Genomic DNA, 23,777 nt, shown 5'->3' on the forward strand with positions numbered 1-23,777 from the left:
TGGTTTTCTTAGAACAGAAAGAATGAACAAAATCACTCTCTATGACTATCAGCGCAAGATGCTTCTTCTTTTTCTCTCTCTCATTTCTTTTTTCGTTGTTTGTGAGATGCTGTCTTTGGCAGCACATTGCGCAGTGCGTGAAAAAACTTATTTTACTTTTATGACATTCCTCACTTAGTATGCTTCACATCTCATATGAAGAAATTCTTTTGCTCACCATCATGCACCCTTAGCGTAATAATCACTTTACAAGTACAAAATTCTTGTAAGTTAGAGGTAAGATCTATGGTTCAAGTCTTTAAGAGAAAGTTTCACATATATATATCGAAAGAAAAAAAGATGATATATATGATAGGTTGCAATTGCTACCTTCTTTGCAGCTTTATTGAAATGTATTGCTTAAAAACATAAAGTTCCTTACACAGCACAAACCTCTGGGAACAGCACAAACCACCATATAAGATAAAAGACAGCGCGCGTAATGTCCTGAATTACAATTCATAGGGACCCATTATATATAATTTGGGACACCGCTAGTAGATAAAAACGAAACCTAATCATATCTTAGTTAATTTCTTGAACTTATGCCATTAGTACTGTCATTAATCACAGGCTGCAGCTGCTTTGATTTCTCACCATCCTTTTCCAAATCCCATTTTTTTGGTTCTTCTACAACTCCCCACTTCCTGTACTTAAAGTAGATCACAAGTTGAAGGAAGCCTAAGGGACTACCAAGCAGATTTGGAGCCTGCCCAAGTTTAGAAATTCAAGTTAGAAAATCCTATGTCTAATGTAAGTTTTATGAGCTCTAGAAGTTGTTGTTTCAACAATAAAGAAACTAGATGAGTTTAGTTATGAGACAAACCGCAAGAAATAGCTCATGGCTCACTAGTCCATAAGCCAGCCAAAATGAACTTGCTAGGAATGAGAACAAGGATAAGTAGAATGGCATGAATTCCACGCTCTTCGTAACTATCACTTGCTTCTGCAATAGAATAAAGTTATATGCTGATAGTAACAACATATTTTTTCTAGTAATGAAAAAATTAATTAACACAAGATATATATGAACTTAGAATAAAGTAGCATGCGTATCTGTGACATCATTTGCGGATTTGAAATATTAATAAAAAAATGTTAACTTGCTAATTTTACTAACATGAGAATAAATATAATCAGTGTCACATTAGTAATATAAGAAAAAAAATTTCTTAATTATTTTTTTGTTTTGCGTTTTAAAAAAGATAATACATCGATTTGTAAAGTTCATATAATAAAATCTGTAACATCATTCAAAAAGTTCCATGTTGTGCACTTAGCTAGGTTGCTCCAAAGAACACTTTCATCAGATCAGATTAAGAGATACGATGCCTCACCATAACCACCAGTGGAGAACCATACATTGCTGCAGAAGCCAGCAGCCCTACACTCCCAATAAATATCTTTCGATGATGGTGATCATGGAAAACAAAAGCTGAGATAACTATGCTGATGCAGATGACCACAATACCAGGTGTCAATATCATAGCTGCCTTCTTCTGCACCACATGGTTTTCATACATCAAGATCAATATTAATCTTCACCTAAATATATAAATCTATATGCACGTATGCACTATTTTAATGTAGCAACGTGGAAAACCTATATATGTTTGTCGCAAAATATATACAACTTGCATGAAATTATAAATAGGGCACCCTGTTCAACATGCATACATGCCCAACTCAGTACAAATGAAGAACTTGGCTAATACCTCTCAGCATATGCATGTGTAAGAATAATGACAATAATAATGGAGTATACAACAGTACTATATATGTACATAACAAATTTTATAACTTGTTGGAGGTTGCATATTTTGATTAGATAATAATTAGTGACAACGCGTACATCAATCTCAACTTGATATCTTAGCAACCGAGCAAAATATTGTAAAATTTGTTGAGTTATTAAAAATTATGAATAATATAACAAGTATACAGACAGAAATTTGCTGTTAGAGATGAAATGTGGAACTTGCCTTATTTTTAGCAGAAGCGTACCAGAAATAGATGGCAATATAGGAGAACTCAAGAAGAATCCCTATACCATTGGTGGAAACTACAGCGAAATTTTCCCACTTGTAGCTTACGACTGGCAATCCATACCAAGTATAAAGGAGACAGTTAAATAGTGAAATGATGTACGGAATACATGAAAACTCCTCTGTGCTTTTCATCTTTACGACTCTTACAAAAGTTAATCTGGAAACATAGAAAAACCCAAAATAGAAATATATATGTAAGTTACATGTTCGATCAAGTGGTTCAAATCTATCAAGTATTGCTAATTGGAATTGAATAAGAAGAATAGCATGTTGACAATATTACATGGGCACAGTATAAAGTAACAAAGAAGTAGCATTTCCTGCAAGCAAACAGAAGTCAAGAATAATTAGTAGGTGAACTTTTTGGACAAAAATAATACTGATTGGAAGCTGAGAAAGCAAGAAAAGAAGAAAGTACCCATGACTCCCATTGCCAGGTGCAACTTATCTCCCATGTTTTTTTGCCTTGGAAAGACAATTCTAAGATGAAGAAATGGTCCCAACAACCAGAGTCTATAAGCAAGTACCTAAGAATGCTGTGTTAATTTTTGAATCCGGGAGGGGATATATATAATGGGGAGACAGGTGAAAAGGGAACAGTAGAATATGTTTAAGCATAAACCATACAAATCACAAAAAAGTCAAAATATCTATTTATTAAATTGTTAAAGGGGCACTAATCACGTCAGTTTATAAATATTTTGTAATAAAATTAATTGTCTTTTCAGCATTTTTCAAGAGAAGGAGAAAAGTTTATACACACAAAAAATTTGATGAAAATTTTCACACCAAGTTGATATAGCAAATTGTTTTTTTTTTTTTTTTTTTTTGATGTGAGCAAATTGTTAGTAGTAGGTAAAAAAATAGTTATAAAAATAAGAATTAATAAAAATAAAAGGTTGCTAATTTAACTGTTATAATTTTTATTTTATTTTATTTTATTTATTTATTTTTGTCTATAACATTACTCTCGTAAAAATTGGAAGGAAAAAGAAATGTTGTCCACGTCATTGTAAACTCGTGGACGTAAACAACTTATTCTTAATGTGGGGCTTCTGTTTAAATTTGTTTCAATTGAAAGCAACCTGTAAACTCTGGTTAGTTTTTGGCATAGAATTAGAGAAACCGCACATTGGCAATTGCTACTTGTTTTGGTTCTCTAGTGCCGGTGTCAAGATTTCCACTAAATGACAATTATAATATTTAAGGTGTTATTTGGTAATACATAATATGTGATACGTTTGGCATTACGAAGTACTTTTTGCTTTTTCGTTTCAAAAGCATAAGAATATTTGACTATAATTTTTTAAAACGCATTACAAAGAGAAGTATTGATGCAGCTTTCATTAGAGAGTAAGAGTTATTAGCAACCCGTAGAGTCGATGTACGGTGGTTTTATAGTTTTCAAACCTTTGTTTTGAGAAAAGAAACAAAGAATGTTTCTTAACATGTTAGCAAAATAAGAGTTTTATACTTATTGCTACAAATAAATGAAAGGTCATGCACAGTACAAACTAGCTTGTTACTTTTCTTCATTACAAATTAAGTAAATGGTTTATCTCATCAAATTTGTAGAGCTCAACCAATATAAGTTTCCATTGGACACATCATTATATACCATTTAAAAGAAATTCCAAGAGGTGCACAATTGATATGTGAACTATTTTTGGTATTACCCCAGGATGTCACTCATTCGAATATACCATTCGCCCTTCAATTGGGCCAAAACATATTTATTAAAAAAATAATAAAAATAATTTATAAGTACAATACTTTCTTGAAAATAATTTTAAGATCGATCGACATTCTCTTATTGGAATATAGAAAGTTGTTAATCCCAAGCACATATCAAACACTTTCTTAGAATTACAAGAGAAGAATATTTGAATCGAATCAACATATCTGACTTTACGGTTTCTAGTGGTTTGCGTTTTTGACAAGACAAGGAAATAAAATATATTCCAATTCAGCACCTAAAGTTTGTTGTATTGCTCATGATTTTGGAGGAATTAAATCCAATGAAAGCACATCTTTGAGAAGTCTATCTTCGGGAAATATGTTTATATCCAAAAGTGGAGGTCCTTTCTACCCAGGGCCGGCTGAATGGTGGAGCAAGAGATGCGCTTGCCTAAATAAAACATTTTTTTTCTTAATTTAATGAAGAAAACCATCAACTATGATCCTCCTTTAAGCTGTTTTCCAATTTTTTTAGCCAGTTTTAAAATTCTATATCCTCCACCCAGCATTTGGTTTCTGATTCTTTATTGTCTTATGGTTTTAGTACATGAATGTTCTTTTAGCTAGACTTTGGGAATCTATTTTTATAATTTTAACAAGTTTTCTCTATCATTTGTCATCTGTCGGTCGTGCTACTTGGATCACACCTTTTCCAATTATCTTGAGGTGGTGATTTTTAGACCACTTTTCTTTTCACAACCTCCACATGTATGATATGCATTGTACTCAGATATTTGCACAAACCTCAAATATTTGTGCAAATTTAATCTTCATTGTAACCTATCTTCTGAGCTTCATTTAATAATCTAGTCCAAACTGGTTCACTCTACCTCCTATTTAGTTACGTACGTTTCAATCAAAATCTCACATTCTATTCAAACTCAAGTTATCCTCAAGTTTCTACTTTGAGCTTAAGGAAGAATGTAATAAAAAATGTCCAATCATAGGCAATGCCTTAATTTGCTATATAAGTCTAATTTCAAGTTCATTGTATTTAATTATATATATTTGAAGTGCATATCAATTCAGATTGCTCTCAGTTAACAATGGTGTTTCTGGTATCAATTTGTTGTGAGAAAAGACCTCTAAAGAGAACAAATTTGTTGTGAGAAAAGACCTCTCCCACACAAGATTGATTGTGAAATTAAATATTATTGTCTTTAATTAGAAACATCTCACAAATAAATAATATAAATAAAGAAAACCTTATAGAAATATAGGCACAAAAACACAAAAGAAAATACCAAAATTTTACGTGATTTAATTTGGCAATAACCTACGTCTATGAGTATCATGAGATGAATTCACTAAATCAATGAGAGATTACAAACTCTTACATACTCAAGGGAGGACTTACAAATAACAAAGTTTCTCTAAGGCTCTCTTAAACTAATTCTATGTTCTCTCTCTATGTGGGAGAACCTTTGGGCACAAGCACTACAAAACGCGGGGGCCTTGGGCTGCGTTTTTTAAGCCGCGGCCATAAAAAACACGGCCCAAGGTGAGCCTAAAGCCTCGTTTTTAAAAACGCGGCCCAAGGCAGAACCTTAAGGTCTCGTTTTGTACGTGGGGCCATAGGCAGGTTTTGAGGCCGCGTTTTTTGAGGTAAAAACGCGGCCTAAGGACTTCCGCATTTTATTTTTTCTCAAACTCTTTTTTTTTTTTTTTTTTTTTTGTTTTGTTTTTTTTTTTGTTTTTGTTTTAAGCCACCAAATCTTTTGACTTTAATACCTACCCTTTTTTGGACAAGGAGTACATCTTCTTAGTGCACAACAAATACATTCATTCTTAAACAAGGATAACCATTCTTGTTTAACAAGAAATAAACTTACCTTTCACCTTAAAAAAAAAAAAAAAAAAAAAGTTAAACCAAGTCAAATTAAAATTTTAAACCAATTTTTGACAGCATGGTAATATCCTCACTTTTTTTTAGAAGGATAATTACCTTACTTAGAACATTTAAAAGAAGGTTAGGTTATCACCTGGTTAAATTTGGATGGTGGAGTCAATAACGGCCCAATTATTGGTCTAAACAATTCATCACACGTTAATTGCTCAGATTGTGGACTATTTATCAGGTGGGCAAAAATTAGGTACAGTATTTAGGTTTTGTTTGTTAGGTTTCTCTTTTAAGATTCTGTCATGTGGATTTTTTTCTCATAGGATAAAAGTGTATTTTTTAGTTAAGGAATCATATGACAAAATCTTAAGAGGGAAACCTAAGGAATAACATCTAACATATTGTACCTAAATTTTGTCCTTATCAGGTGGTGGTCCAAATTTATGCAAATCCTGTAACCTAAAAAACTGATTGGTTATAGAAGTAATATTCTCGATGTTTATAAGCAAATGACATGTGAGTTTGAAGAATATATTCCCAGCTAAAGAAAATACCGAGTGGAGTTTGTTGGTGATATGAAGCATAGAATTACTTTTTTGTGGATGTTTGAACTTTGCAATTGATAAAACGCATGTGTTTCCATGAACTTAACTAGAAACTTGAAATTCAAAGAATTGTTGAACAATTAACATAGCCTTCAACATGGTTATATGAATATCAGAAAATTCTCGACATTTTGATGATTGGTCACAATCAACCCTAAAACAAGACAACCTGCAAGCATGATCCACCTTGTCTTTTTGGATGAGTTGTGTTTCTCATATTATTTCCAATAATTCAAAATTTTTGACAAAAGGGAAAATTCTAGGGGTGTAAATTAATTCTATATATATATCAGAGGTGTCCTTGTGGTAGCCGACAAGAAAAAGTGGACTTCAATGAGCCCAAATTTTTTTTTGACATTATACCATAGTTTCTGTTAATCTTGATGAAATAAGCATACTAAAGAAGATTATCCTATATACTACTTTTATTCATTGTGATGGCATACGTATGCATTGCTTATGGCTAGTGTTCTTCCTCCCCCCACCACAAACCCCCCCCCCAAAAAAAATTTCCATTACGAGAAAAGATCTATAAAAGTATGTTCATGAATATTATATAATAAAAAATTTTAAAGACTCTGTTTAGAATATTAAGTCTATAGTGTTAGGTTAACAAACCATGAGCAAATGTATCCTTAAATTAGTGTAGTATATTTTGAACACTAAGGCATATTTCAAGTTCTATTAAGAAAGATTTGTAAGTATAGGATTCTAGACACACATTCTCCACACATGATTGAGACTTATTACTTATGTTCATCAATCAAGATTTGGGTTGACAGAATCCTAATTCAGCTCAATTGGCCATCATGCATCTAGTGTTTCATGGATTTCAAGCCAAGGTATAAATAAAGGAGATTTAGTGTGCGTTTGGATTAAAATGAAAAATTAAAATTATTTCACTATTTAGTTTATTTTTGCTACTATTCATGAGTCTAACTATACTATTTCAATTAATTTTTATCTTTATCTACAGTACTTCAACAAATTTTTTTCAAATTTAGCAAAATAAATGGTATCTAAACACACCCTTAAAGCACCTTTTTTGAGACTTTTAAAGAGCCATGTACTATACACCTAGGATTAGATTTAACCAAGCTCTCTTAAAGCATCAACAGGAGTTCAAAGTGAAGATTTTTGAAGATACAACGATCCAGTTAAAGTTGCTATATCCAACATACATTGAAGCTTCTAGAGTGAATTTTAAAGAGAGTTTTTGAAGTTGTGAACTGGTGTTCACATTTGACAGAGTCCACATATAAAAGAGTCCAATATATGAATTTTGTAAAACTTCTATTCTATTATTATGGACCTCTTTTTCCTTTAGGGTTAGTGGTTAAGACCTCAAAGAGTTTTTCCCCATTTGGTTTACCTCTTCATCCACTACAAAAAACGCGTTTTTAAGTCGCGTTTTACAAAAACGTGGCTACAGGTGAAACTTTGAGCCGCATTTATGAAAAACGTAGCTCCACCCTTGGACCTATAGCCGTGTTTACTAAACGCGGCTATAGACTAGCTCTAAAGCCGTGTTTTGTGATGGTGAGGCTGTGTTTAGTTGGGTAGGAAGGAAAACATGGCTATAAACCCATCCTTGTTTTTTTTTTTTTTTTTTTTTTTTTTTTTTTTCCCAATATGTCTGGAGCTGCGTTTAATAAACGTAGCTTAAAAGATGCTTAGAGTTGTGTTTGATTAAACGCAGCTTAAACATGTCTGGAGCTGTGTTTGGTTAAATGCGGCTTAAACATTTAGTATAAATAATAAATAAATAAAATCCCTCAACTCCACACAATTGAAAAAAACCCTAAGCTCTCGATCTCAAAAAACTCTCAGACCACCCTCAACTCTCAAGCTACCTCTCGATCTAACACACTCCACTCCTTCCCTCACTTCCACCCTCTCCGAATCCCCTTACTCCCTCCGCTCTTCCCTCCTCTCCATTCCCTTCTCATCGATCGATTCTCTTCCAAAATTGAGAACTTCGGGTCTTGTTCTTACAAAAAGTCTGACCCTTTCAAGGTCGGAATCTATAATTGGTAAAACACACACACACACACACACACACACACACACACACACACACACACACACACACATTGCACTGTCTCTATATGCAATAATAGACAATGGGTTTGATTCACTAATTTTGAGTTGGGTTTGTAGGCTTTTGTCGATAGAGAAGAATCGACGTCGACAAAGCCCAGTCCTCCATCACCGGCATTGCCTAGGGTCTCTCCCTCTCTCTCTCTCAAACTCTCAACCTCACTTGAGACACTCTCACAAGGCCGACTAATAGTAAGTTTTTTAAATTGTTTGTTTTGATTTGTGTTTTAGGGTTCCCATTTTTGGTTTAGGGTTTCGATTTTCGATTAAGGGTTTCGATTTTGGGTTTAAATGGACTTTTTGAGAGACAAGCTTCATGGGATTTTGATATTTTGTTTTTTTCTTGCAAGAACAAAACAACCTCTCTCTCAATCTCCCCAACGGTAAGTTTTTAAAAATTAGGAAGTTTTTCAAATTTCATCTTTGAAATAAAATAACTTAATTGGCTCTATTAATTGTTGTTTAGGATTGTTGGTGTAGGTTGTTGGGGTTGATAACACATTTAGAAGGAATTTTGATCGGGAAGAGTATTTGGAACGAGCTCGAGAGCGTGAAAGACATGTAATTTATTTTAATTATTACGTTTTCAAAGTTTTTGTTTTTCAATTTTTATTATTTTTTATATTTATATTGTGATGAAAGTAAAACACTTTCATTAGATCAGCTGCATAACTCAAAGCCACGCATATAGCTGCATAACTCAGGCCTGAAAATGTTAATTTGTTTAAAACAGGAAAACTATAAGTTATATTGTGTGTTGAAAATTCATTCCTTTAAGCTTTGGTATTCATTTGATTGGGACAACAGTGGTGATTAATGCCTCAATTTCCAAGTCTAAGAAAACGTTTTAAATGGTCTGTGTTGTCTTTTCTAGTTATATCTAAGAAAACGTTTTAAATGGTCTGTGTTGTCTTTTCTAGTTATATTTAATAATCTATGTTCTCTAGTTGTTGTTTGATACTTTGATTGCTCACGGATGACACTTCATATGTTGATTTAAGACACATGATCTAATCACACATTTATATGGATGAGACCATCAAATCCATAGGTGAAAATAATGTCCGATTTTGCTTCTATCATGCATGATTTGGCCTTAACTTTACCATGTGCAATTCATCATTAGAGGTGAAGTCATGATTAAGCTTATAATGATTATATTTGTAAGGAACTCTCTTTACCTAAGTATAAAATTTCCAAACACATCAATATATATATATATATATATATATAAGTAGATACTTCATGTGAGAGTGTATGAGGTCCTGCCACGTGGCACTCTAATATTGCATTTAACCATTTTTACCGTTTTTTCATTAAGTTTTTTTTTAATTTTTTTTTACTGTTACCCAATAAATCATAATATCTTATTTTTACTATTATATAAAATTAGCATTTTTTACCTTTCTTCATTAAGTTTTTTTTTTTTTTTTTTTTTTACCCAATAAATCATATTAAACTTATTTTTACTATTATATAAATTTAGCATTTTCTATTAAAAAAAAAAGAGCATTTTTTACCTCTTTTTATTAATTTTTTTAACTGTTACCCAATAGATCATAGTAACTTATTTTTACTATTATATTGATATGAGGTCCTGCCACGTGGCACTCTAATATTGCATTTAACCATTTTTACCTTTTTTCATTAAGTTTTTTTTTTACTGTTATATAAATCATAGTAACTTATTTTTACTATTATATAAAATTAGCATTTTTTACCTCTTTTTATTAAGGGTTTTTTTTTTTACTATTACCCAATAGATCATAGTAACTTATTGCATTTAACATTTTTTACCTTTTTTCATTAAGTTTTTTTTTTTTTTTTTTTTTTTAATTGTTACCCAATAAATCATAGTAATTTATTTTTACTATTATATAAATTTAGCATTTTTTACCTCTTTTTATTAAATTTTGTTAATTGTTACCCAATAGATAATAGTAACTTATTTTTACTATTATATTGATATGAACTGTTCTTGACAATTAGACCAATTAGACCAAAAATTATTCACTATAAAATGGATTACCTTTTAAAAGTAGACCAAACCTTATGAAAAACTCAGGCCCAGTTCTTACCTTACATATTATGACCCAAGTTTGACCATTTTCATGTGTAAATCAAAGCAAAAACTCTTACCCTCTTACAAACTCTCTTCTTCCTCCCCCACGTATAGATGATACTTCTAGAAAATCTCATTCTCATGAAATATCTCTTCATTTTTCCCCAATTTCAATTCAATATGCTTTTGTCTATTAATAATATTCTATGCAATTTATGCAGACAAATTCTCTGTCATTGACTAGTGCAACAAAAATATATATAAATCTTGAGATCCCTCAGGTTGTTGAAATAATTGAAAGTGCATATTTCCAAAATTTATAATAACAAAAAAGTCTAATAAATAGCTTATACTATCTCACAAAATGCTATTAACTTAATATTTTCTTTAAAAAAAATTCAATGATAGGAATGGTCAAAAACATGATCCTATACAAGAAATACCAAAAATAGATGCAAAACAATTTTCATAGGAGGATTTATCTTTAAATAAGACGAAGACAATAGTAAAGATAAAATGCATTGAATGAGATCCTATGAAACAGGTTCATTAATAATTTCAAATTATACTCATGATTTATGTAAAATAATAATAATACATCATATTATTTACATTAAAAAAATAATACATATTAATTTCAAAGTTCATTGCAAGATGTGAATTGCTAGGGTATTGCACTAATAAGTAATATTGATACAACAATGGGTTGGTATTACATTTTGTGCGTACTTTGTGAAAGGAATGTCAAATTACAAGCAGGATCATTTTGGTGAGCAAAATGTAAAACAAAAATAAATCTTTCTATCCCAAAGTTAGAGGAACTCACATTAACTACATACTCTCCAAATATTTATAATATATTTATCTCACTATAACTACTATATATATACAATTGCAAACTACTTCAAATACAAGATTCAAATTGAATTTTTAATGCAACTAACAAAACAAAGTTTGTGATATTTGATCGAGATGCCGAGAAAATCTTAAATAAATTTACAAGATCGAGATCTTGCTGAAAAATAAACTAAGGTACAACTTATTTAAATTATTGTAAAAATATTGATATTGGAGAAGGAATCCCACATGATTTGAAAAAAAAAAAATTAGGAAAAAAATGGATTTCTCTACTTCATTTGAATGAATTCAATCTAAAAGATGGTTTTGAAAATTATATAGTTGCTAAGATTTTTGATGCGCCTTCAAATGGTAAAAAGATATGGACGAGAAAAAAAAAAAAAAAAACACAATTCAACATGCTATATTAATTCTTTTTGTTGCACTATTCCAAAATTAACAAAAATAAAAAATTTATAAAAAACTTTCACATCATTGAAATTTAATATAAATGCAAATACCTACAAAAAATCTTAGCGACAAAGTCCAAACTTTGTAAGATCTAATCAAGAATCTCTCGGTGCCAATTCATCAGTAATTAATACAAATGATGCAACAAAAGGAAAAAATGATGAAAGCTCAAAAATTGAATAAATATGGACGGACTAAATTTCAAATGATGAAGATGGAGAAACTAATGATGACAACAAGCATCACCATACCGCAATAACAAAGCATTGAAGAAGAAAAAATTCGTAATGAAGCTTTATATTACATCACATAATAAAAATCAATAATATAGAATGAATTAATATGCTTTTATCAACTTTTATTATACAATATTACTCCAAGTTGTTTTCATTATTGCTCATTACTTGAACAAAATAATTATAATAGATATATGTGTGCAATTTATAATTGTTACTTTTTATGATGAACTCATTACTACAAAAGTTTTATAATAAATATGCTATAATATATGTATAATATTTTCCAAAAAAAAATTTACATAAAACATTATAACATGATCCATGCATCACATGGGAAACTTACTAGTATATAGAAAGGGTGAACAAACTTGTCTATGTGCCTACGTTTTGCATCATCATTGAACGGATCATGACTCAGCAGCAAGTATTGCATCATCTTGATATGTTCAATTAATGGATCATGACTCAGCAGCCAAAGAACAAGTGCATACTAATTAAGGCCTTGTTTTTGTGTCCAATTACATGTATTGTATTTGTAACCAATTTCTTTGAGTGCAGGCCTGTGTTCGTTTTTTCAATTTTCATTAGCAAAAGACACTTCATATGTTGATTTAAGACACATGATCTAATCACACATTTATATGGATGAGACCATCAAATCCATAGGTGAAAATGATGTCCGATTTTGCTTCTATCATGCATGATTTGGCCTTAATTAACTTTACCATGTGCAATTCATCATTAGAGGTGAAGTCATGATTAAGCTTATAATGATTATATTTATAAGGAACTCTCTTTACCTAAGTATAACATTTCCAAACACATATATAGAAAGGGTGAACAACTTGTCTATGTGCCTAAGTTTTGCATCATCATTGAACGGATCATGACTCAGCAGCAAGTATTGCATCATCTTGATATGTTCATTAATGGATCATGACTCAGCAGCCAAAGAACAAGTGCATACTAATTAAGGCCTTGTTTTTGTGTCCAATTACATGTATTGTATTTGTAACCAATTTCTTTGAGTGCAGGCCTGTGTTCGTTTTTTCAATTTTCATTAGCAAAAGAACTTTTGTAAACTTAAAAATACTCATTTTGATCGAATATTTTCTTTTGGCTAAATTTGGGGTCAGGAAAAAGAGAATTAGAGATACAGTAAAAATTTACAAGATCTTCTTTTGTAATACCTGGAAAAAAAAAATATTAAAAGGAAGGGTATTTAAGTAAATCTCTTGTAGGGTTAATTTTATAATTTATAATTATAAGAGAGATTTTAGAAAATTAGGGTTGAAACCCTAGCTATATAAGTTTATTAAGTCAATGTATATGGAGGGATATTTTGAGGGAGAAGACTACCCAAAAGATTAAAGTAGAGAAAGATTGACTACAGTCAAGATAAGAGCCTAAAAATGAGAAAAATTTCATTCTTGGTCAGATTTAGGTTTTATATGGATTTAGAATATATTTTTTTTATGGGAGTATTTCGGCCGACAGTGAGACTTTCTTTAGGCATGACCGCATGGGTCTGTTTTGCATAATTTTTCTTAAAGGAACAGTACCGGATTGATGGAGTTAAGGAAAAAAAAAAGAAACGCTTGACGAAAAGAAGGAACATCAACTTCTTTTTGATTTATTATTATTTGTTTATTGTTTGGGTAGAGGAAGAGTAGTGTTTACATAAAAGCTTTTGTCAGAGCTTGATTTGTGTGATTTGTCCTCATGCCGAAAGAAAGGTAGAGACGGTAGTGGCATATATATATTTATATATATATATATATATATATATATATATAAATCCATAGAATAATCCCCTTGACAAAGCAACGCGCCAACGTGAGCTTCATTCTAATAATAATATTGTTATTATTATTATTAGTTCATTGGTTTGGTAATTGGGGCGTTTGGGGAAGTCAGCAAGTGATCATGGAACATGATCTAGGCGATGCTTTTGACCCTATATGACCATTTGTATCCTAGGTTTTATTAGAGGCAGTACAGGATATATACAAGGATTTTTTACTTTGAGATAGTAAAAAAAGGAAATTATTGGATATTATTAGTAGTCGCTCTGTTGGTCGGATATTGTTATAAGTCATTCTTAAATTATTTGATTATTGAATAAATGATATTTGCAAAATTGTTTTAGGTGATATCTAAGGATTTTAAAAGAAGTGTTAGGGAGAAGTTCCTTTTGGTATGGCTTTTGGAGGTAAGTAACCTTATCCTGATTGAATTTTATTTTGCTTATATTAATGTATTTTTAACTACTAAACATTGTTTATAATTGTGAGAATTTTTATTTATATTGTATTACTAATTTCAAGTAAAGGATTATTACAAATATATTTTAATACTGAGCCTATGATTTCTATATACATGCTTGAATAAGATATATTTTTGTTAGAAAATATGATTTCATATATATGATTATGAATTTATTCTAATACCCAACCAATGGGGGTTATTCATTGGTACTCTAATACCCAAACCAATGTGGGTTATTGATTGGTACTCTGATTCCCAGCCAATGAAGATTATTCATTGGTATTCTAATACCCAAACCAATAGGGATTATTCATTGATATTTTGATACTCAAACCAATGGAGGTTATTCATTGGTACTCTGATACCCAGCCAATGGGGGTTATTCATTGGTATTTTGATGCCCAGTCACAGGGATATAGCGTGACTATAGTCATAAGATTATTAAAAATATGAATTACGTTTGAATATTTGAACTATTTTGAGTCATTAAAACTGCTTATGTATTTTTGGGACCTATTATAAGTTATAGCTTTGATATATGAAAAATTGACTACTTTCTAAACCATCTATGATATATTTGTAAGATTAAAGTATGTGACCTATTTGCAACTTATTATTTTAAGACTATGAAACTTCTTTAGTTATTTTTGAAAATTCATAGTATATCATAACTTTTGGAAACTCATATTATGGGTACGTTTGGATTGAATTTATTTTTGCTGAAACTGAAAACTGAAAATACTGTAATAAAATAATTTTTAAATGTGTGAATAGTGTCGTGGGACCCGTGAATAGTGCATAAATAGTACATGAACAGTGTGTGAACAGTGTTTTTTGTCCCTTGCACAATAAAATCACGTGATATTACTGTTCACGCGTAGGGAAAAAAAAAAGGGCCTGAAAACGCAAAAAGTAAACGCCACTTTCAGTTGAATCCAAACGGGTACTATATCTTATTACTTTACAGATCTATTGCTATGTCCAGTCACAGGGATATAGCATGATCATAGTTATAAGATTATTAAGAATATGAATTACATTTGAATATTTGAACTATTTTGAGTCCTCAAAACTACATATGTGATTTTAGAAATGTTTGAGTATTTGAATTATTTTAAGTCACTAAAATTGCTTATGTACTTTTGAAACCTATTGTAAGTTATAACTTTTGATATATATATGGAAAACTGACCCTTTTCTAAACCATCCATGATATATTTGTAAGATTAAAGTATGTGATCTATGTGCAATTTATTATTTTAAGATTACGAAACTTCTTCAGTATTGAAAACACATAGTATATTATAACATTGAAAACACATATTACATCTTATATTTTATAGATCTATTACTTGATAGAACTTATTAGGATTTTGGTTACTTATTGAGTTGTCAGCTCACCCATTTTTCCCTTCCAGTTTCAGATTGTGAAGAATAGCAAGTTTTGAGAATTTTGATGTTGTGTTATGAGCAGGAAAAGAAGCTTAGTGATTTTGGGGATTGTATGGTCTTCTAATAGTTTTATATTTATTGGCTAATTGACATTATGTACATGAGGTTTGAATTTTGTTCTTATTAAATTATTGGAGATCTATTCATAAAGAAATTGTTGAGGTATTTTGAATTTATTTGAAAATAAATATAGTGCTATATAAAAATATTTTGGGCCCCTACAAATTATAATGATTGGCCACTCCAAAAAATTTCACAAAACCTTCTTGCTATCAATGGAAGAAAATTGGTCTAGTATAGTTGGATAGGCCAACTAATACATGAACCTAGATTACTCTTGTTGAGGTCTAAAAAGGATCATAGTGAAGGAGACTCAAAAGAATGAGTCAGGCCCAAAAGGAAAAATCAAGCTAAGCCCAAAGTAGCAGATGCAGGAGACCTATGAAGGAATAAAAAGGCCTAGGGGATCTTGAAGCCCAGATGAAGAAGCATCCAAAAAAAAGAGAACCACGGCAAGGGATGAGAATTCAGGATCCTCAGGAACCATCAAGAGGCGCGGATCCTTTCAGGCACAAAGACAAAGGAAGACTAGGACAGCTCGAAAGAAAAAGACAGAAGAAAAAAAATAAGAAACAAAAGCAAAAGAACACAAGCGCCAGTAGAACCCAGCGACCTCTCAAGGCACAGACAGAAAAAACCTCAGGGAACCAGAACAGGGAAGCACAAAAAAAAAGAATGATAACAAGCGGCTTTCAAGTTGGCAGAACAGGATTCCGCCCAGATGGGAAAGAAAAAGGAAAAGTGAAAACTGCCAAAAACGGGGATGCCGAGAAGGGCATACCTCAGCACATCCCAAAGAAGATGGCCAATTAGGAACTTTCAAAAGAATCAGAGTTGAAAGAAGGAAAGAATAAGAAAAACGGAAATGGGACTTACCGAGTGATAGGTACAGGACGTGCTCTGTTTGGAAAAAGGTAAAACAGGGGAACCAATGGTTCCCTGGGAAGACCAAAACTCCATTATAAAAGGAAGGGATGGGTTGCGAAGAAAGGGCAGCAAAAAAAAGAGAGAAGCACAAAAAAGAAGAGATTTTCTAGATAAAAAAACTATCAGTAAATCTGTGGTGAAGAGAAAGAAAAATACTAAGGGAAAACGAACATTGCTTCCCAGTATCCTGTAAAAGCCACTATTGCACATACTCGGATTCAAAGAGAATCAAACTTTGCAAGTTTTGAAGGCTGAAATAGCCACTTAAGACTGTAATTTTTGAGCTTGATTGAACCTTGTATCACGTCCTAGTGAGCTTTCTGTAATTTAACAGACAATGTATTAATGAAATATGCCTCATGTTTCCCAGGATCCCCTTAGCATTAATTTTGTATCACTTTGCTAATCCTGTTTCTTTCCTTTTGAATTTACCTTGTTGATTTTTTTGGCATTCTTCAATACGAATATCCTTGCTTGTCATTTTTTTTTATTGTCAGGAGCATCCCCTGTATACCACTTGATTCTTAAACAGCTTGTTAGCTGCGGTGAGTCAAGACCCGGTTCACCAAATCTTTTATTTAGGCCCGGGATCCTTGGGCCTGAGTGTCACAAAAAAAAAGGGCAGTCTCACAACTCTTAACTCAAATCATAATAAAAGAGAAAGTAACCAAGTGGCCCACCTACTTGTACAACATGCCAAGAACCTGGAGTTTTCAAACTATTGAATAGAAGATAGTCTTTGGTTTTAGAGTTCCAATTAACTATGAATATTCATCATCTTCATAGTTCATGCTTTTTCTTTTTTACTATTGTTTTGCTTAGTTTTCTCTTTACTTTGATTTTGGATAATGACTTTCCTTTTAAAAAAAATGTCATAGAGATCTATTCATTGTTAGTTTTTATGTTATTTCCCTTTAAAATATAACAATGATTTCATTTAGCCATTTACAATTCCAATATTTAGTTAGTTTCTCAAGTGGACTCCACTTAAACAATACACACTTTTACCAAAATCTTATAAATCTCTAGACTTTTACCAAAATCTTATAAATCCCTAATCTCTAGGTGTCTTTCTTTTTATTTTTTCTAAGAATAGAAAAAGGACGTTGTTCCTATTGTTTTCAATTTTTAAATGCAATGCGCGTTGCTCAAATTGGTGTGTTTTTCTTTTCATTCTTAGCCTTCAAATTCATTTATTCTGGTCCTATCATCATCATTTTTTTTTTTCACAAAATTTGATCCTTTTCTTATATTTCCAATTTTTTTTCCTCATATGTTTTTCTCTCATTATCATCATCTCATTTTTATATATTTTAATTTGATTTTTTTTTTCCTTTTTGAATCCAAGTGCCTTATAAGTTGTACCAACATTGATATGTTTCTATAATAAAATTTGGGTTGCGCTAGAGATAAGAAACATTCTCAATTCTTAACCCCCTCCTAATTTGAAAAGATGGAAAAATTGTTAAGAATTTCACTATGAAAATGATAATGAATGGAATTTATTTTATGAATGGTCATTGTAGGGGCTAGGGCCCAAAATAATGTATTGGGCCTTGGGCCTTGTCCGAGGACACTAACAAGTCCGAGGAGGAGAAGATGACTTAAATGATCCACATTACAAGTCTCATCAGCAGGGGATGAAGGGAAGGAGGTCCGAGGAGGAACTCCTCCTCGGGCACGACAAACGTAAACCAAGTGCGTTCTCTAGCAAATGGGGTGCACCCCATGAACATGTGAGAGGAAAGAAAACTCAAAATATATAAGGAAAAACTACCACCACCACATTAAATGCGCTGCAACTACTTTTCTGGCCGCATTACAAGACTCTTGAACAGTACTGCCTTGGCTGCCACAACTCATAAGAGGCTAAAAGGGGTGTCTAATGAGATGGGTACTCAAGTGGGGACCCAAATGATCAACAAGTGTAAGGTCCAGATGACCAGAAATGAACTATATAATGTGGAAGAGCCCTTATAAGATGGGGTAGGTGGGGGGGAGAGCAATCTAAACTATCTTGATATTCCATTGTGATCAATATATGATGATTGTGATCTTCTCGGACTGATAGTCCATTGAGATCAATGCCTATTATTTGTGTTTGACATTCATTCTAACCTAAGACTAGCCATTGTTCAATTCATTAGGATCTAGTTCTTTGACCCATTCTCTATAAATTCATTGTATTGGGATCGTTGGCCCAAGACCCCTACACTTGTTGGCTTGGGCCTCAAATTGTGTCTCTACAATTGGTGCCGTCTGTGGAAAGAACTTATGCCTCAGCAATTGCAACGGTTAAACATGGTGGGATCAGGGTCACACTAGGTAGGTCCACACCGAACGGAACCTACAAGTTCTCAATGGTAGGATAACTTTCTTAACCTTGAGCGAGAAAGGGATCAAGACAAACGTCATGAGGGTAGTGTATGCACTACCCATACAAGCAAAAGCTATTCTAAGGTGAGAAGTCACATATCCCAAAAGCAGGATGATAACAGAGCCCTACAGCAGGAGATCGACGACTTGAAAAGGAAACTGCGTTGTGCGCAAAGGAAGCATCCCCCTTCTAGCTTAGACACAAGCGACGAAGAAGACCACAATTATAGGCAAAGGTCAAGAACTCCACCAAGTGAGACCTTTTTCTATGAGGAAGAACATTATCATAAACGCAGTCACAAAAGTCTGTCCCATACAGGCTTGGTGAACGACGCCATAAGTAAGACCCTGGATCGAATCTCCAAGTCACCTTTCACACACAAGATAGAAGGGCCTGAGCTTCCTCGACGATTGTACAACGGTTGAACAGGCCCTATAGAGCACATGAGCCAGTTCAACCAAAGGATGGCCATCCACTCCAAAGATGATGCTTTGATGTGTAAAGTGTTTATGTCTAGCCTAGGACTGATGGCGATGAGATTGTTTGATGGCCTCAGGCCAAACTCCATAGACTCCTTTAAGCAGCTAACCTAGGCTTTTGGCTCTCGCTTTATCACGAGCAGCAGGGTTCCTTGGCCCTTGGATTCCTTTCTGTCTTTGTCCATGCGAGAAGGGGAAACATTGAAAGCATACTTGGACAGGTATTGGGAGATGTATAATGAGATAGAGGACAACAACAATGACGTCGTCATCAGTACTTTCAAGAGCGGCCTCCTAACCAAACATGGTTTAAGAAAATCCCTAACAGGGAAGCCTGTCACCAGTCTACGCTAGCTCATGGACCGAATCGACAAGTATAAAAGAGTTGAAGAGGACCAGCAGTTGGGTAAGGGTAAAGTGAAGGTTGTCCCTCAGGAGAGGAGGGACTTTGAGTCAGATCGATTTGATAACAACAACCGACCGAGGATAGTCTATACAGAGCAATCCGGATCTCCTAGTGCCCAGATAATTCATGTTGTATTATGAGATTCAATACATCAGGTTATGGAGAAAATCAAGAGTGAGTCGTTCTTTAAATGGCCAAATAGGATGGCAGGAGACCCCATGAAGCGCAACCAAAACCTGTATTGTCAATACTACCAAGAACTAGGGCATACCATTGAGGACTGCAGAAACTTGAAGAAACACCTGGACCATTTGGTCCAAGAAGGAAAATTAAGTCACCTCTTACATCACTCCAGTGGCCGACAAGGACAGGCAAGTACTGAGGCATGGAGGGACACCTCCTTGAGACTGCCCATAGGCAAGATAAATGTCATTCTCGCCGCCCCCGAAAGGATCGGATCTTGTCCTTCCAGAGTAATGTCTGTAGCTCAGCTTCCCACCGAACATGATGATCGAGAGTCTAAAAAAGCCAAGAAGATAGCATCACTCGTATTGGGCTTCTCGGACGATGACAAGGTTGGAACCACCCAACCCTACGATGATGCTCTGGTCGTCACACTCAGGATTGGAAGATATGATGTGAGGAGAGTGCTGGTGGATCAGGGTAGTGTAGTGGAAGTAATGTACCCCGACCTATATAGGGGGCTAAATTTTAAATCTGAAGACCTAACAGTGTATGATTCCCCTTTAGTGAGTTTCGAAGGGAAAATTGTTACACCAAGGGGCCAGATCAGACTGCCCATTCAAACTGGCTCGGACATGGTGGAGGTGGATTTTATTGTGGTCGATGCCTATTCGCCTTACACAGCTATAGTGGCCAGACCATGGCTCCATACCCTAGGGGCCGTTTCTTCTACATTTCACCAAAAGGTAAAATACCCATCAGAAGGTCGAGTTAAGGAGATTGTAGGAAATCAGGCTATGGCCAGACAGTGCATGGTGGTTGCAATCTCACGCCAATCCAATGCAAAGCCCTCGGCCTCTATTAGAAAAGACTTACAGCAATCAGCCACCCGGCATTGCCCGCTAATAAGCCAGCCGAGGAGGTAAAATGTGAAAATCTAGAAAAAGTGATCATTGACACTGATCCAGAGAAGTTCTTTCAAGTTGGCTCAGAACTACCACTTCGAGAGAAAGAAAAACTGATCGGGTTTCTTAGAAAAATGTGGACGTGTTTGCATGGGATGCCTACGAGGCCCCAGGGATTGATCCAAGCTTCATCTGCCACCACCTAAACGTTAACCCATTCATCATTCCCAAAAAGCAACTACCTCGACGCCCGTCAAAAGAGCATGCCAACGTTATCAAAGATGAAGTAACAAAGCTCAAAAAAGTAGGGGCTATCAAAGAAGTCTTCTACCCCGAGTGGTTAGCCAATATAGTAGTGGTAAAGAAGAATAGTGGGAAGTGGCGAATTTGCATCGAATTCATAGACTTGAATCGGGCATGCCCAAAAGACCCATTCCCAATGCCTCAGATAGACCAGTTAATGGACGCAACTGTAGGCCATCCTCGAATAAGCTTCTTGGATGCCTTTCAGGGTTATTATCAAATGCCACTAGCCTCGGGTGATCAAGAAAAAATGGCATTTGTGACTCCTATTGGAAACTACCACTACAAAGTGATGAATTTCGGTTTGAAGAATGCAGGGTCTACCTACCAAAGGATGATGACTAGAATATTTGAGCCACAGCTAGGCAAGAGTATTGAAGTCTATATAGATGACATGGTAGTAAAGAGTAAAGTGGTGTTAGAGCATGTGCGAGATCTTGGAGTCATTTTTGACACCTTAAGAAAACACAAACTGCATCTTAATGCCTTTAAGTGCTCATTTGGTGTCGAATCTGGCAAATTTTTGGGCTATATGGTAACTCACAGGGGAATTGAGGTGAGCCCAGATCAGATCAAAGCGATTCACAATTTGCAAGCTCCTCTGGAATGATCGTGGCCTTGAATTGGTTTATTTCCCGATCTGTGGACCGATGCCGACCCTTCTACCTCCTGATGAACAAATGGAAAGGATTTGAGTGGTCCAAGGACTGTGCCTTAGCCTTCCGGCAATTTAAAGAATACTTGTTGCGGCCACCCATCATGTCTAGCCCTGAGGCTGACGAGGTTTTATTCGCCTACATTGCGGTGGCCCCTCACGCTCTAAGCTTGGTGATAATACGAATTGATGGCGGCATACAACGACCAGTTTACTATGTGGGTAAATCGTTAGATGAGGCTGAGGTGCGTTATTTACCTTTGGAGAAGGCGATTTTGGTAGTGGTGCATACTACGCGAAAACTCCCTCATTACTTCCAGGCGCACACGGTCGTTGTTCTAACTCAGCTTCCACTCAAGTTGGTACTCCGAAGTGCTGATTAAACAGGAAGAATTGCCATGTGGAGCATGGTTCTAGGGGCTTTTGATATCAAATATATGCCTCGGACCTCCGTTAAGGGCGAAGTCCTCGCTGATTTAATAGTCGAATTTGCTGAGCCCCCAATAATAGCAATAGCAAAGGAGGAAAACATGGATGAAAAATTGGTTGGCACAATCTCTGCACAAGGAGCCTCACGTTGGAAAGCATATGTTGATGGCGCGGTAAACCAAAGGGGGTCTGGGGTAGGGCTAGTTCTAATATTCCCTGAGATGATTACCATAGAAAAGTCCTTGAGATTAGGGTTCTCGGCCACGAACAACGAAGCCGAATATGAAGCTTTATTGCAAGGAATGACCATGCTGTAGAAAATAGGAGGGAAGATGTTAGAAGTGTTCTCGGATTCAAGATTGGTTGTAGGCCAAGTGAGGGGTGAGCTAGAAGTCAAAGATGTGAAAATGTAAGAGTACCTGAGTCAGGTTAGGTGCTTGCAATCGGACTTTGAATTCTTCAACTTGACACACGTCTCTAGGAGTGGGAACACGCATGCGGATTTGTTGGCCACTTTGGCCGCGTCCTCGGAGCAGGGTTTACCTTAAATCATCCTTGTTGAGGACTTGTACAGGGCAGACATAGTAAAAAAGGATATGGTTCGAATCCATCATGTTATAGTGAGTCCAAGTTGGATGGATCCCATAGTGAGTTTTCTTAAAGATGATATTAGAAGAGAAATCAGAAGCTGAGAAAATACGTAGAAAAGCTCCTTGGTTCTGGCTGTCTGAGGATCACAAGCTGTACAAGCGCTCCTATTCTAGGCCGTATCTACTATGTGTACACCTCTAAGTGCTACTACTCGAAGAATTGCATAGGGGAATTTGCGGGAGTCACACAAGAGGCAGATCACTGGCATACAGAGCCCTCACCCAAGGGTACTGGTGGCCGGGTATGCAGAGGCAAGCCTAAGAATACGTCAAGAAGTGTGATCAATGCCAGAGGTTTGCTTTAAATATCCACCAACCTGGAGGGACCCTTAATCCCCTCTCCAATCCTTGGCCGTTCGCTCAGTAGGGCCTGGATATCGTAGACCCTTTCCTGAAAGCAGTAGGAAATAAAAGATACTTGATGGTTGGCACAGATTATTTCATCAAATGGGTTGAAGCCGAGCCCCTAGCCAACATCAGGGACGTGGATGCAAAGAAATTCATTTGGAGGAACATCGTTACTCAATTCGGAGTCCCTCATGCCCTTATCTCGGACAATGGCCTTCAATTTGATAGTAAGACCTTTAAGAGATACTGTTGCGACTTAGGAATTACGAACCGATATTCCACTTCGACCTACCCCCAAGGAAATGGGCAGGTCGAGGTTTTTAATAAGGTTATAGTCAATGGGTTGAAGAAGAGATT

At 34.6% G+C, this 23,777-nt stretch overlaps 2 protein-coding genes across 2 annotated transcripts; one reads left to right on the forward strand and one right to left on the reverse strand.

Moving 5' to 3' along the window:
- Positions 1 to 345: 345 nt before the first annotated feature.
- Positions 346 to 2,639, reverse strand: LOC115959363 (bidirectional sugar transporter SWEET3). The gene is made up of 6 exons (XM_031077728.1): positions 2,506 to 2,639; positions 2,371 to 2,407; positions 2,022 to 2,244; positions 1,377 to 1,538; positions 866 to 985; positions 346 to 748 (listed from the first exon to the last, which is right to left on the reverse strand). Exons 1-6 carry the CDS (start codon positions 2,540 to 2,542, stop codon positions 569 to 571), a joined length of 759 nt encoding a protein of 252 aa, XP_030933588.1. The 5' UTR covers positions 2,543 to 2,639; the 3' UTR covers positions 346 to 568.
- A 17,511-nt stretch (positions 2,640 to 20,150) lies between these two features.
- Positions 20,151 to 21,948, forward strand: LOC115961210. The gene is made up of 2 exons (XM_031080228.1): positions 20,151 to 20,876; positions 21,166 to 21,948. The coding sequence occupies exons 1-2, from the start codon at positions 20,151 to 20,153 to the stop codon at positions 21,946 to 21,948; spliced, it is 1,509 nt and encodes a 502-aa protein (XP_030936088.1).
- Positions 21,949 to 23,777: the final 1,829 nt, after the last annotated feature.

Source organism: Quercus lobata, chromosome 9 (assembly GCF_001633185.2).
Source record: "Quercus lobata isolate SW786 chromosome 9, ValleyOak3.0 Primary Assembly, whole genome shotgun sequence".
Classification (NCBI taxonomy): domain Eukaryota; kingdom Viridiplantae; phylum Streptophyta; class Magnoliopsida; order Fagales; family Fagaceae; genus Quercus; species Quercus lobata.

Excerpts from the sequence above, each read along its gene's own strand:
- LOC115959363 (XM_031077728.1), bottom strand. The coding sequence starts at position 2,542 with ATGGGAGATAAGTTGCACCTGGCAATGGGAGTCATGG. Across the intron at positions 1,539-2,021 it reads ACGCTTCTGCTAAAAATAAG|AAGAAGGCAGCTATGATATT; the intron begins GCAAGTTCCACA and ends CATGTGGTGCAG. Across the intron at positions 749-865 it reads GCCATGAGCTATTTCTTGCG|GCTCCAAATCTGCTTGGTAG; the intron begins GTTTGTCTCATA and ends AAACTTGGGCAG.
- LOC115961210 (XM_031080228.1), top strand. The coding sequence starts at position 20,151 with ATGGCAGGAGACCCCATGAAGCGCAACCAAAACCTGTATTGTCAATAC. Across the intron at positions 20,877-21,165 it reads CTTCTACATTTCACCAAAAG|AAAAATGTGGACGTGTTTGC; the intron begins GTAAAATACCCA and ends CGGGTTTCTTAG.